Genomic DNA, 15,646 nt, shown 5'->3' with positions numbered 1-15,646 from the left:
TTGCTGCGACCGCTGTTGGGTCCACTGGTGATGGGCCTTGCTTGAGACTGATCACTCCCCCTTCTTTCCTCTGGCACCCAGCAGGACTATGAGGTATGAAGAGTTGTACACATCTCTCTTTTTTTGGTTTGTATTTTGTGATTTTTTTTGTTTCTTTACTCTTTCCTTCTTGCATGGTGAGGCTTTTTTTCCCCATTAAACGCAATATTCAACACTGAGATTAACATATGGCAGATTTGTACATTGTAAAATGAGCCCTGGTCTCAGGTCAGATTCATTTTGAGGATGTGGGTGTTGTTTTTTTTTTTGTGTTTTTTTATCGACCCAGATCAGGAACAGGAGCAAATGCCCAGCTTAGCGAGTGATACAGCCCAAGCAACTGTGGAAAGCAGGATTCAGGTTCATTCACTTTGAGTTCAACTAACTGGAGAGCCACAAGGGACTGTATGAAAATTAGCAGGGGGGGGGGGTATCTAATTTGTCTTTTTGCTGAAGGGAGCCTTACTGTTTTGGAAGAGCAGGGAAGGGTTCTTGCAAACTTTCCTCACCCCAGATTGATAATGCAAGGTAAAATTCTATATGCTACGCCTCTTCGTTATTAACGACCAAGGGTCCAGCTTTTTCAAAAAGCTCCCCTCCCCACACCAGTAAGTTTCCTACAGTCCCTTAGAAAAACAAAGTATTAATTGTACAAGTATTTAGTGACACTGTGCTCAAGATAAGTGGCTTAAACAAGAAATAAACTTAACATTCAACCCCTGTCGCCACACCAAGAATTTTCATGCAGCCCCTAAAAAAAAAAACCCAAAACATGTTAATTGTACAAGTATGAAGTGAAACTGTACTTCAGATGTGTTGTTCTGTGATGTGAGCTAGACTTTCTTTAGAGGAAATAAACATCCTTCTTTAGGACTTTTTTGAGGCCCAGTGGTCCACCTTACCCAGCATGAGAGTGGGAGCAGTCATCAGACAGGTGCTGGAGCTGAGCAGTGCATGCTAAGACAGTATGGCGACCTGTCAGATAGCTGACTAGCATTACCCGAAGAGTGTGAATATGAGAAACTGAAGAAGCCCTGTGGCTAGCTGTCCATCGACAGGGAGCAACCAATTATCTTTTAGGCCTAAAACACCTTCTACAAGCAACCAATGAGAAGAAAGAAGAAATGTCTGTTGGAGAAATCCTTACTAGTCCAATGGAGCAGGACCTAGATTCTTCTTAATTAGAAAAAATGTGACAACCATTGCTCCATTAAGAGGACTTTAAGGCTGAGAGGGATGTATATATCAGGCCATGTTTCCAGTGTGTCAGCCTATCACAGGCAGCGGCGGTGGTAACTGACAAGAAAGGCGAGAAAACCCGACTGCACACATCAAAACTTGAGAATCAGCTTCAAATCATTTCTAAAAAAAAAAAAATCTATAGCATAAATGCCAAGTGTGTGGTACTCAAAGGATATATTTTGCGTAACGCATGTGACCTACATAGTGTAGGCTGTAAAGTGCCAGCATGCACACTGCAGAGCTAGCTCTGGCCCAAACTCCCATCAGGTAATGTGACCAATGGGCGTGTTTCTTAGTGTTATTCTGAACGTGTGACACATTTCATTGCAGGCTGTAACACCAGAATAAGGCAACTTAAACGTTTAAATGCAACATCTGCCTCCGCATCGTAGAAACTGAATAGCAGGAGGTTTTCAGTGTATTTTTCAATCAGCTAAACTGAAGGTGATTTGAACCCTGGCCCTTGGGTGACGTTTAAGCACTAGCTACCGCTGCACCAACGATGGTCTGAAAGTGCATATACAGCCATTTTCTCACAGTAAAGCATCAACACAGACAGACAGACAGACATTCACTTACCAAGAAAATCAGATGCAAAGTAATAACGACATAAAAGAATAATCATAAAAAAACAGCTTTTTTTTTCCTCTATCCAAAATAAAGTCACTTCATCTCTTGCTTTACATCACTCAGGGTTTTCAGTCCCAACACCACAAGTCTTTAATAAACATACTATATTTTAGAAAAACGACTTGTCAGTAGCAGTCTGTCACACGATCAAGGTTTTAACCCCGCCTGCAAACTCATCCAGCCTAGAATAAGCGTAACAACAAACACTTGGTGCACAACGAAAGCAACATCAACAACATCAAAAACAACATCAGTGTGGGACTTCACACCGTGTCTTTAATCGTACAATTTCAGTATTTTACATTCCACATGTGGACATATTCCTGCAGGGATTGTCGTCTTTCTCCACCAAAGAGTGCTCGTATGAGTTGGGGTAGGTTTCTGTGAATGTGTGTGTGTGTGTTGTGTGTGTGTGTGTTTCTGTGTGTGGGAGGGAAAGAGGACAGAGTGAAATAAACAGAGAAAGGGGACAGGGGTGAGGATGTAAAGTCGGGGGGAAACTAGAATGGTAATGTTGGGGGAATGGAGATGGGAGGGTGGGAAAAGAGATGTTAGGAAGAGAGAGAGAGAGAGTGTTACTGACTTACATATGTTTCCCTGGGTAAGTAATAAAAGCAGTAGAAGTAGTTTATTTGTGGAAAACAGCTTGCATGAGTTGAACTGCTTCTGAGTGGTTGCTATGGTTTCGTGCCATGCTGCAGTGACAGAGCTTTTACATGAAGTTCACATTTTAGTTCACTGTAAACGAACATAAAACTTAAGCCTAACTTTAATCTAAGAGAGAGACAGAGAGAGAGAGAGAGAGAAGACACAATTCTGTGGTCACGGTGCAGAAAAGACTGAGACTTTTCGGTTATATTTTGCAGCCTGGCTGGAAACGTGGAGAGTAACACAGGGTGTGCAGGCAAACAGCGCTGCACCATCACAAGGAAACGCGCTCCTGACTCTGTTATGTCATTTCCATTCAGCTCTGCCTGCAAACCGGCCTCGTGTACCACCGCCCTGGCCGTGTTCAAACACGCAGAGCAAATCCTTTTCTCACTGTGAGTTCAGATGTACATCTTGAAGGAGGAGGAGGAGAAGAGGCTTTCATACTCCTGCTCTCGTGGATGCACTGCAGGGAGGTGATGAAGCCACGAAAGATAGACTCACTCGCTCCGTGTCGTTGGTTTGTTGCAGCATCTCAAGTTGTTGGTCATGCGCAAAAACACTGCGTGCCTGGCCGCCTTGTCGTTATGACAACCAGCTGATGAATATGCCGTCCAAACCCAAATCTGGTTAGGTCAATTCAAAAAGACACTATTAACCAATTAGATTTAAAGAACCAACTGGATTTGCCTGCACTGTGAACATAACATTATCATAGCTAGCAGTGATGTCCTGGTAAAATGGCTTTTCGGTGAGGAGGGTGGTCACTGACTATTGGTCTGTCTCTCTGCTATGCTGGTGTAACTGATCATGGCTGAAGGCAGTGTGCTCTGTGGTGCTGGTGTGGTTTTCAAAGAGGACGGGGAGGATTTCTCCGATGATCATTTGGCTGAGAGAGAGACAGAAAGAGAGAGAGAGCGAGAGAGAGAGAGACTGGCTGTGCTGCCAGCTCAAATCCAAACCTGAATTCACCAAGCTGTGTGGACCAGACCTGATCTAAGGTACTTCCTGTGCTATATGAAGTGATTCAGAGGTATGCAAAAGGTGGGTAAACTGTGAAGGTTAGTTGGTGATCACCACAAGGCAAACAAGCATCATAATGCAATATGACGTCAACTGCAAACAATGCATAAATATTACTTTACAGATATTAATATAGCTGGGTAAACTGAGTTCTGACACCCTCTGCTACATGACTGGTCAGATAGATTCATGATCTGATTTAAGCTGGCAGCCAAATTCAGCCACTGATAGCTCGAATACCACAGACAACAACTGTAACATTTATATATATATCTATATCTCTATATATGTATATCTAGAAATATATGTTTCTGTAGACTGTATAATGTATATTGTATTACCAACCTCTGTGAGGCACATTAACATGTCAGAATTACTAAGCCAGCGGTTCCCTGTCTGAGCCATGCAGCATGGCTTTCATTCACAGTGATGGTGAGCAGAGTACGGTCCGATCACACGAGGCCTGGAGGTGGCAGGTGTGAAACTGTACTGCTTGATCATCCTATTGCTGTGTGTGTGTGTTGCTGCTGCTGCTGTGTATGTGTGTGTATATCCCTGTGTGTTCGGTTCTATTTGAATACCCTGCAACATAGATTAGTAACACTGAGAGTGGCGGTGCCCTAAGGCCATGTCACAGTCCTGGTTGGTTTCCGCAGGTAATCAACAGAAGAAGTAATGGACTGCGTGTGTTTGTATGTGTGTGTGAGGATATTGTTAAGACTGCTAAGGACAGGCAGGAGCAGGAAAGGTGTGAGGGAGGGGTTAAAGGATGGGGTTCAGGGCTACTAAAGGATACAGACATTGTGGTTTTAGTGCAACAGAAAAAAACCTGATAGTTATTTGTAGTGGATGGCAATTTGGGATATGGTTGGTGGAGCTTAATTCAGCAGTGTTTCATTTATATTGTAAGTTTCTGGGATAGGACTGTCGCTCAGAAAGTCTTTTAAATGGCTTGGTGTCCATTTCTGCGGCGGCTGCGGCGGCGAGGAAAGGATCAGGAGATGTAGTGTAGGTGAGAGAACAAGGGTCCATCGTTATGCGGCAGTCTGCTATTGGCTTGGCCTGAGCCACATCGCCACCTGCACAGTCCCGCACTCGCTGCGTCCCTCCCCTCGGCCGGGATGAAAACATATCCACAGGCGAATACTGCTGACTCGTTTGCTGTTCATTCACCTCCCAGTCGCCACCCACAATAGTCCTGATCTGACCCAATCGGGTCAAAATGGCTTCCACTGGAGTCCCAGCTTCCAGCTGTCCTCTGACAGTTTCCTTTGAGTTCAATCGGCACGCTGTAATGTCACAAATCCACCTCTGCCCTCGCTGTGATTTCAGGTTTCTAAATAAAAACAGAAAGTGCCTGTTGGTCCCACGTGGTGTGTGATAAAAATGAAAAAAGGAGAAAATGACCAACTTTGCCATGTCAGCTGTCAAATGTTGATCCATGGTCTGAAAGACCTGCTGTACACTGTTGGTGGAGCAGCACACTCCAGGGTCCATGCTGGCAACTCATATGTGCACCGTGTGTACATATATATATATGTTTATATTTATATATGTGCGCATGCATGTCAGTGTGTTGCAGACGGAGGGGCAGCTGCACTGTCATGAGAGGTGAGGTAGAATCTGTCGGTTTCAGGCTGGACTTGAAACAGGTTCAGGTGACAGCGGAGGCCTGCAGAGGTACAGTAAGTGACAACATCCCCTCCCACCACCACCACCATCTGCCAGCGCTGAACCTATCACAAGACAGCGGGGAGGTGAGGAGGCGGGGCTACGGTGTGATTGGCAGGGCAGGGCTCCGATGAGAAGACACACTCTCATACACGCACGGAGACAGGAAGTGTGGTGCAGCCCAGTGGTTATTGAGGGGAAAGAAGGGATGAGCAACAGAACAACTGAGGTAATACATCAAAAAAAAACAACTGGATGGATTTGTGTAATATGCATGTGTATGTGAGGTAATGAAAACAGGAGGTATATGTCGGAGAGGTATTCTAGCAATACATACATACATACACTCACACTCATATACTGTATGTGAATAATCTAGATTACTTGTTAGAGTTAATGAGTAAAATGATGCATTCTTTCAAGTCATATTGCACCTACATGTATTGTGATGTTAAACTGCGTTTTCCTTGAATGAAGTAAGGTTGTAACCTAACAACTCTTTTTTAAAGTACAGCGACAATGTACTTTAAAAGTAGTGGAAACACTTTCTAAGCAGCCTGTAGCTATAATACACTTTATTTTGAAAATAACGGCTAACCATAATGGATCATTACAACACAAAACAGAAAGAAGCTAAAAGGTGTTAGGAATAAAACAGTGCTTTCTGTAAACATACTGAATGAGGAATGGCCTTATGCAATGTCTAACAATATTAAACATAACTGATTTTTATTTGCCCACTTGGGGGCAGCAGAATCAAAGAGTGAACACAGCACTGGCTGCCCTGTTAGCATGCTGTTGCTTAGCAGTGTTAGCTTTCATCTGGAGACACCTCTCTGTCCGCCTGGTGGACGTCTTTCCAACATTCACTTTGTTCACTCTGCTGAGGGGAGCTGCAGAGGTGGTAATCCTCTGCAGGCTCATAACGACGGGCGACACATTTTCCAAGTCGTCAAACAAGAGGTCATGTGATCTGTTGTTAACAGAAAAACATGGATTATAGCTGCTTTAACTTTAACAAGTGATGTTTACTCACCATCTTAGTTCAGCGTAACAGCATGTGAACATTTGCTAATTAGCACTAAAAACAAAGTACGGCTGAGGCTGATGGATATGTCATTAGTCGTGAAGGTATTTGGTCATAAACTGAAATATTACAGAGAAATTTTGACCTGATGAAAAGACATTACACAATTCATCCTCTGGGGTAATTTAATGGCAATTAATCTGTTTTTGAAATATATTACTCTGAACCTGTGTTTGTTATTTTAGGAAATATGCTTATCTGGTAAAATGGCAAGAAACAGCTGGCCTGGTTTTGTCCAAAGGTAGCAAAACCCTGGCCAAGAAATAGTCCGGCACAAACCCTCCACAACATACAGCATGCACACTCTGGCCGGAGCCAGGCTAACTGGATAACTGCAATCTTTCTGTTATACTAAGATAAACGGCTGCTGGCTGTAGCTCCATATTTTAGACAGTGGCGCCAATCTTCTGATCTAACTCTGCAAGAAAGCAAATAAGTTTACTTCCCAAATTGCTTAACTACTGCCTGAACTTGAGGCAAACAATACAAGCCCCAAAACCTCGTAAATATCTATATAACCTTTCTTGAAGCAGACTAGGACTGCCATAATAATCAGCATAATCACAGAAAGCACCATAATGTTCTTAACATCTCATAACTATGAAAGCATTATAACCATACCTATAATGTTTTATGGCTGCAGTTATGAGATGTAATAATGCACACAGCAACTATTATAATGCATAATGCATAAATAATACGTTATAGATAAGGGCTTCATACAAAGTGTTCCCACTGTGACTTCTCCTAACACTAGCACAGAGGTACATGGGCGGCTGAGGACTGCATGGCTCCATGTCTTCTCAATAAACTACCACCACCCACACAATTAATGAGGAAATACGTTTTTACAAGGTATGAGGTAAGAGTGTGGGGGTGTGTTTTGTGCATGTACATAATGTGTGTGTGTGTCTCTGTATGTACGTGAGACAGAGAGATAGAGAGGTCAGTACGTGAGGGAGGTAGGTCGACAAACACTCACAGGGCCTCGGCGGAGTGAGGGGAGGGCTGCACCCGCAGACGGAGGATGCCACTGCACTTAAGGACATGTACTGGAGGTGGGCGTGCGGTGGGGGTGGGGGGTTTGCTGAGGAGGGGGGGTTGTCTGTATGAGACAGGTCCCAGAGGTTAAAAAAAGAAAAAGTTTTTGAGGTGTGAGATGAACTGGTGTGGGTTTGCATTAGTGTAGGAACAGTGTACAGCTGTTTGTCCATACTGGTGCAAGAGGAGTTAATTGCTGAGATTTGCATATAGATCTACTGTAGTTCATGGCAGTGTGTTTGAAATTTCCATCTGTGAATATCTGTAACTGTTTGTAACTGTGTCCAGATTGTCAGTGTGTTTCTCTCTGGTGATGTCGACGTGTGTTTGCTGGTGGCAGATTAGTGGGATCTTGTGGGTGTTTGACAAAAAACAAACGTTTACAGGGTAGGTTCCCGTTAAAGAAAAAGAAATCTAGTTTTTCCTCTCCTCTTGTCCTTCCCCCACATTTCCTCTTCTGCCAAAGCCACCCCATTTACTTCCTTCTGTGTCCAGGGTTCTTTTAGGGGGACTCGGCGCTCTACAAGTCACACTTCCTGGTCCTCGAAGACCTCCAGGAAGAGCGGGGGGAAGAGTTCGTTGGGACACTCCACCTTCATATGGAGGAAGCGGCTGGCGTGGCAAGCGCCGATCATGCGCAGGTCCGTCACCTTCATCAGCAGCTTGGGCCAGAAGTGGGGAATGTTGTGCTTGCGGTAGTTGATGTAGTGCTCGAATGCCAGCAGGTAGGCCTCTTGGCACTGCTCGATCTTCTCCACACTGGTCAGCCCTGAGCGGTCTGCGGTGGACGAGAAGAGAGAAACAATTATGTTTGGGACTTCTAGGCAGCATTTCCACCTCATCTTGGAGCAGAATGTAACTTTCCCATACTTAGGGGTTAAATCATTTTCTAAATAATGGTTTTATTTGGAGCAATAATGAACAAAAGCCTTGATTTTCAAAAATGAAAATTGGCTAATTGCCAAATTTTGGACAGCTGTCTGAGTAGAATGAAATTTGATGTGACGATGATCTGTTTCCTCAGACTTGATAAAGTCCCTCTCCAGAAAACATCTTGCAGCTGTTGTCACAGGGTGAGCAGTGCTCGACATGACCAGTAAAATGATCTGGATGTGTGTAAATGGTGGAGCTCAACTTTGATGTAGCAAGACACACAACTCCTTGTTCTGACAGAGGGTTTGATACTGGTGGAAAAAATTGGCATGAATGGCATTCATTCATATATTTGAATTCTATAAACCAGTTAAGCGATCTGAGCAGCGAAGCCTTCTCTCTTTTCTTTGTGTCATGTGTTATTGAATATTTTCTCCTGCTTTTGCTATTTCTTCATTCTAAGCTGGAGGAGAACTCACACATCTTTACACATCAACAGTCTATACATGCAGCATACAACAACGTCACTTATTCCTCACCTGAGCTCATGAGCAGCACGGCCTGCATCAGAGCCACCTCCGAGTCGTCCAGGTTAAACTGAGCCAGGCTCTTGCCCAAGTCAAAGATGGCGTCCGACACCACTCCCAACCCGCCGTTCTTCAGCTGCTCGCGTTTCACGGCCATCTCGCCGCTTAGCGTCAGCGTCTCGCTGTCCGGATCGTAGCGTACGGCGGCGCGCAGCGACATGATCTCCATGCAGCAGCCCTTCAGCAAGATGATCTGGTCTTCACAAGGCAGCTGGAGGACACCATGAGATCATCGGGAAGTAAACATGAACGTCAAAACAATTTGACTCTAAAAGGACACAACTATTTGAGGTCTGTTCTCATCTATGTTTACAAAATAATTAGCAACAAGTAAGTGAAGTGACTTATGATAGAACATAAACGCTGAAGTATTCCAGATTAGTATAGAATCATCTGTGGTTTATAATGCGGTTATTAAAGTTGCACTAATAAAGATTTTTATAGAAACAGACTCCAAGTGGCCAAAAAAGTCACTGTGGCCTGAAGCTGTCCTGCTATCTTCATATTAACAATGGATAAAATGATGACATGACGAGGGACAATGTGCTAATGTTGCAGTCACAACATGCTGCACTGCCCTCAAGTATTTTAGCTACTGTATTTATTACTGTGATGGTCTGCTGTGCAATGTGGTGAAATATGCAAACATAGCATTGATTAGCCATCAGGAGAAGACAGAACTGAAGAAAAACCAACCTTTGAAATGCACAGTAAGATGGGATATCTTAGCTTCTCTTCATCCCCCAACACAATTATATTGGAGTGCTTCCTTGCAGAGAGCTATCATTTTCTATTCACAACAAATCCCATGCCACACTTTATGTAACTGGAAAGCCCCTACAATATGCATGATGACCACGCTGAGTAAGGTGGAACGCAGGCGAGGGCACACACACACTCTCACACAGATCATTTCTGCAGACAGCGGAGCAACACCAGCGAGTGGTGAGTCATCACATCCTCGAGAGGGAGGGCGGGAGAGGACGGGGGGAGGGATCGATTTCTCATTTTGTGTAATAGCTGCAGAAAGAGGAACTTTCCAATCAGCTGACCTGATTGACGCTAACAAGCTTATTAGTTGGCAAACAGGGTTCATGAGATGAGTCTGGAGTTCACGGGGAGAAGCGCTTACATGCTCGAAAGAGTCAAACAGAGGCTGTGTCCAAAGTCCCTACATATTTTTCCTTATCTCTGCTTCCTGCCTTTATTTGAGTGTCCAATTTCAACGATAAAGTGTCTTCACTTCTTCCAAGGAACATGCTTATTGGTTATTTTTTTCCATTCTATGGGGCATATTTACTGCGTCAGTGATGGTGCAAAATGATGATAATATGAAGTGTCTGTCCACTGCACAGTATAAAGTTAACCACTGAATGTTTATGATGTGGAAAAGAGTACATGAAGGAATGAGTGAGTGGTTTTGGACACAGTGTGACTGTGCTGATAATGCATCGGCTGATGACAAGCAGCTACAGAGGTTTTAATTTTGAAAATGGAGATGCTTTGTGTGGTGGAGGACGACATTCACGAAGCTCCACCCTCCATCCTCAGCTGCTATTGTTCCGCCTGTCAAGCTTTCCGTTCTCACACGGCACATGTGCAGTTTACAGCGAAAATGACAGACTGACCTTTCAAACTTCTCCTTCATTTCCAGCTGGTGACTGTCGATTCTGCCAGCTGAATGATTGTGAGTGGCAGATTTCATCAGCTGTAGCAAGCTAATTAAGCTAATGTTATCTCCATAAGATGCTTTAAAAACACTGTCTTCAGCTGAATTTTTAATGGTTGCAGCTGACTCATTTTTTCATTCATTCCTGTAAAAAGCTCATAAATACAAACTTGACGGCTTCATGTGCTAAAAAGACTGAGGCTGTTCTTGGGTTGCAGTGTGGAGTTAGTCCTAATATTATGCATGATAAGGAAAAATGTAAGATCAGACACTTATTTAATTCTGACATAACCATGGTTGGATGCGCAGCATAGCTGAACAAGCAAGGCAGGTTTACATGGGGCTCCGGCACTATAAACCTCCACTGATGCAATAAAGAGCAAGACAGAGCCATTAACATTATCCTACACGCTGTATAACAGCATCCAGGACTAGCTTCCATACACTCTGGAAACACTACACAGTGGATGAGCTTCTAATTAACAGGTCACCCGTATAACCTCTGTAACCCCACAAAAGGCAGTCAGTTGATGATGTGCTCCTTGCCCTGGAAACAACACTAGGTGACATGTTTACATGTTAATAAACACAGTGTTTATTCTGTTCCTCACACCTTTGCTCCTGTCTTTTGCTTTTGGAAAGGCTAAGAAAGGACACAGCCCCTCACAATGTTTTGACGTTCAGTCCCATGCATGCTGCTCTGACACACGGAGACATGCAAAGCTTGACAGGCCTGGCTGCTACGCTATGATTGGACACATATTTGGTGGGTCTTTTCTGAGTAAACCGCTGTGGTCCATGGTATGGCGATGTGATTTCCATGTAGTGCACTGAATGGCTGCAGAGACCATCCATGCCAGAAATGTAAGCGTTAATGACACTGTGAAGTTTTTGTAAAGCACCATGTAGTGAGGCAGATGATAGACCACCGCCCACAAATATGTTTGAGTGTTAAAACAGATTAAAAAACAAGCACCACTCACTGAACCCACCTCTGAGAACATGGGCAGTTTCTTGGCAAAGTCGACGACTCGTGTGATGGCGGGGGTCATGATCTTGGTGAACTCGCTGAAGGCTTCCAGGTCCACCTTATCTCCATCAGAGGTGGGCACCATCGGACCCTGGCCGATATCATCCGACTAGAAACGAGACATCACACAGGTCAGGGCATGCGGCGCAAAAATGTCAGAGGGGAATGCTGATATTTGAGCGAGCTTGCTGAACGAAGTCCAGGAGCTGTGGTTGAAAGCACAGGTAGCTTGTGAGCTGATCTTTGACCTTAGACTCTGTTTGCATTTCTTATATATTTTACATTTCACAGTTTGTCTGACTGGAGCACTGACAAACGGAAGACAATCCTGAAATTCTTAAAAGGGTTGCAGACGTATAAAAAGCTGAAAATATAGACTGTTTCCATTTAGAGACTCACATGGAAGCCATTTAAATACCACTGGTCTATAAAAGACAGCGTGGGCAGCATACAGGAGAGTAAATTACAGGTTAAAATTCTAGCCTGTATTCAAGGAAGGCCTTGCGTAAGTTTAACAAGATAATGTAAAGATAATTACATGAGCCATGTTGTGGTACAATGTGGACAAATGTAGTCAGTCTAGAAGGTTGTAGCAACAGTAGCATGCTATGTGAACATCAGTATGACTGCAGGTACATGAAACACACGCTGATGGGTCTGAACATTTTTTCTGATGCCTTTATAGCCCTGCACGGAACAGCTTCATCTACTTAGTCAAGACTTGAATACAGTCTGATCAGATCCTCTCTCTGACTTAAAGGCATTTAGCATCTTCCAGACAAAGCATCTCATGTGTTGCAGAGGATTCAGCATCAGGGAGAGCCGAGCTAGGAAGTTATGTCACTGACTGACGCTGTAAACAGTGCACAGGTTTTCATTCATAGCCACACAGCTGATCCCTGTCCTGTTTTGAGGGAGACTTGGGGGGGGTCATCAGCCGGATGTTAGGATGAAAACGTAGAAAATATGAGAGAACGACTGTAAAATCTAGAAATCATGCACTGACATTTACCAGTGACGTGGTATTTACAAGATTATGCCTGGGAATTTACTGCTCTATGCTGGCTGTTCTCATCAGTACTTGTGCTACAAACAGTAGAATCAGACAGCAACTAAACAACGTTTTAAAAAACTGGTGTGAGGTCTGGAGTGTGGACAGTGCAGGTTTGAGATATCTCACATCACATCAGTGGTGTTTTTATTAGTTATATTTAAATATGCACTCTTTTTTTAGCGTACTGTAAGCAGAACCCTTATGGAAGACAGTAAAGTATGTAACCTTCCAAAGTTTGGTCTCAGGAGATCACAGCAGTAACAACAGACTCTCTGCGCTCTGATTGGCCTCACCTGCTGTGTCACTTGTTCCCAAATGTGGAATCTGTGCTATCCTCTTGGGCATCCTCCTCTTGTACTGGCTGCCCTCCCCTGAGCAATTTCTCAGCAGGCCTTCAAAAACTGCAAACCTGTCTTTGCCTGTATGGAGCGGTTGCCTGGTAACTGCCATCTGACCTTTGCCTCAAGGCAACCATCGGCTGCGCAGACACATGCATGTGCACGTGGCGCCGATCCCGCGGGACGGCACACAGCGAGCCGCTGATGAAAAGCAGTGCTGTCGAAATGGTTTCTTGTGAAAATGAAACGAAGTCGCTTTCTTTCATGTGTTTTTGAAGTGGAGACAACTTTCAACTTACTGCTGGTGGAATAATGAGCTGCATAAAAGAAGCAATGAGCTACAGTGGAGATACTGCTGGTAAGTCATAAATATCAGAGAGGAAGATTCAACAAGTGCGATGAAGGCGTGCATGCCATAATCCCAAAGAGCATTAGGATTTAGATTTTTAGGAAAGAAAATATGACAGAACTAATAACTTTTCTCGGTTACATTTTGGTGGTTTCAGTGTTTTCATTGATTAAGTAGAGGCCATTTTGCCAGAGCTCAAAAGCTACTGGGGAGCTGAGTCTGATGTATAGTTTTCCATCTCACTGCTTTAGTTTCTCCTATGTACGGGCCTATATTTGTTGATAATTAGGCAAACTGGCACCATTAGGAGTATGCTGAAACAGCTACGAGTGGTTCCTGTTTGCAGTGAACCCATGGCGGTACAGACAGTGATGGACATTTGGGTCATATTCCTATACTTTGATAGGTTTGATTACACACATATATTCTGCTAATAGTTAGATTACATGCATATGCTTACATTAATGATAGTTGGATCCTGATATGTTGATCTTATTCATATTTTCTGCTGATGGATTGTGTGACTGAATAATCAACAGAAATTCTACTTCTCCTGGTTAAGTTTTTCCTTTATTATTCATAGAAGGGATTTAGACGAGGAGTGATTCTTTGTGTGCAAAATATATCTGAGGCCAGTGTGACCTAGAACAGGAGGTTTTGAGATAGAGGCCTGGCATGGGAGACATCTTGGGCCCCTCGACTTAAGATAGAACGGGTTGGCGTCAGGGATAAGGTTGTCTCTCTAGATTTGTCCTTGCAAACAGGTTGCTGGGCCGGTGATGTTGGATTCTCGAAGATGACCAAGCAGAGGAGAGAGAGAGCGCCCAGAGCCAATGAGAAGGAGCCGACGACTGTTTCAGCTTTTCCTCATGTTCTGTCGAGACCCAGAGCTCTGTAACCTTGCACATTCTACTGATGTTAGAATAAAACTGATTTTTTGGGACTCAACAGCTTCTCCTATTGCTTCATTAAAAGAACCCAGAGGACCAGAAAGATTTTTGAGGCTGTCCTCGACAACAGGTATCACTGGATTACTGTGACACTGAAGAACACTTAAAAACATGATGATTCCAAGGCAAGTTCTGGAGTCATGAGACCCATCTTTTTCTATCATTTATAAGTAGATTTATGGGAGCTTATTTTGCGATGAACAGACAAATATAATGAGAAAAATCAGAAGGAGTAGATCACACTGAATGTCTGTCTGTTCTGTGAAAAGGAGTGGGATGTTTCAGGTGCTATGGCCTTAAAGGACCTTAATCACCTCAATAAGACTTTGCATAATATTATTAATTACTTATTATACAAGTAATTGATAACCATGTTATTGAGTCGGCCAAATCAGAGCCAAACTACGATAACTAACCTTCCTATTGTTTTAAGAACATTATTGACTTGTTTAGGAACATATCTAATCATGATTATGCAACAGTACTCTGTCTGCTCAGAACTGACTTACCAGGAACTTGCGCTTCTGTTTCCAGCTGGAGCCCTGGGCGTTGGTGTGCCGGTGGGCTTCTGTCGCCATCCTTATCAGCTCCCACTCGGCGGTGTTTGGCTCCGGCCTCACCTGCAGCGTCCGGACCATCTCCTCCCTCTTCCTCCTCTGTCGATTCTCCTCGATCAGGCGCCGCTTGGCCACGCGCTTCGACTCGTCCAACACCACTGACGGGTGAGACGGGGGAAGAGAACATTCAGGTTGACGCGGTGATGCTCCCTCTCTTTTCATCCATTTGCTTCTCACTCACTGTTTGTCTGTTTAACTCCCTCTCTGTAGAGCATTTTGTGTTTTTTGGACCGGTTGTGAATCCGTGTTTTCTCTCTCCTTGCTGAAGGGAAAATAAATGCTTGAGTTGTGTAGATTGTGGTTTTGTCTGTGTTGTTGCTTAAAAAAACAAAACAAAAAAACCCAAAAAACCAACGCTTGTGGGAAATAGCTGTAAAATTAGCGGGGCTGTGAGTGGACTGTAGCTGCCATCTTTTCAGCAACAACTGTCAGCCACTGGTTTTGTTGTACATTTTGTCCATTGGAGCAAACCTTGAATGACATGGATAACAGTGATTAATGCACTGTGGCTTCATGGCCCGTGCTGTGAGTGCTTTTAATCACAGAGCGCTGCTGTCTGAATGCCTGAATGCTTGATTACTGTCACACTGCTTCGTGCACATTTAACATCACTAAAGAACTGAGTCACTTGAACCTCATGTTTCCTGCGTTTCGACTTTCAGCAAATTTGATCCTGATGTGACAACAGATGGATCTAAAAGAAATGTTACGAGATATTCAGCATTATCAGAGGTGAGCTGGATGACATTCAAAAAGTGAAAAAAAGGAGAGGAATGAAATGTCAGCTGTAACATTGTA

At 43.7% G+C, this 15,646-nt stretch overlaps 1 protein-coding gene across 4 annotated transcripts in view; it reads right to left on the bottom strand.

The window, feature by feature from the left end:
• Positions 1 to 282: 282 nt before the first annotated feature.
• Positions 283 to 15,646, bottom strand: part of LOC121620920 (thyroid hormone receptor alpha) — a 109,890-nt gene continuing 94,526 nt past the window's right edge. For all 4 annotated transcript variants that reach the window (XM_041957166.1, XM_041957167.1, XM_041957168.1 and 1 more), the window contains 4 exons: positions 14,741 to 14,946; positions 11,503 to 11,649; positions 8,794 to 9,052; positions 283 to 8,159 (listed from right to left, as the gene is read on the bottom strand). In XM_041957166.1, coding sequence (XP_041813100.1) covers positions 7,909 to 8,159; positions 8,794 to 9,052; positions 11,503 to 11,649; positions 14,741 to 14,946 — 863 coding nt within the window. In that variant the 3' untranslated portion in view covers positions 283 to 7,908. The remainder of the gene's footprint in view (positions 8,160 to 8,793; positions 9,053 to 11,502; positions 11,650 to 14,740; positions 14,947 to 15,646) is intronic.

This window comes from Chelmon rostratus, chromosome 17, assembly GCF_017976325.1.
Source record: "Chelmon rostratus isolate fCheRos1 chromosome 17, fCheRos1.pri, whole genome shotgun sequence".
In the NCBI taxonomy this organism is placed as follows: domain Eukaryota; kingdom Metazoa; phylum Chordata; class Actinopteri; order Chaetodontiformes; family Chaetodontidae; genus Chelmon; species Chelmon rostratus.
Note: the sequence above shows the minus strand (reverse complement) of the source record. Positions and strands in the feature narration are given on the sequence as shown.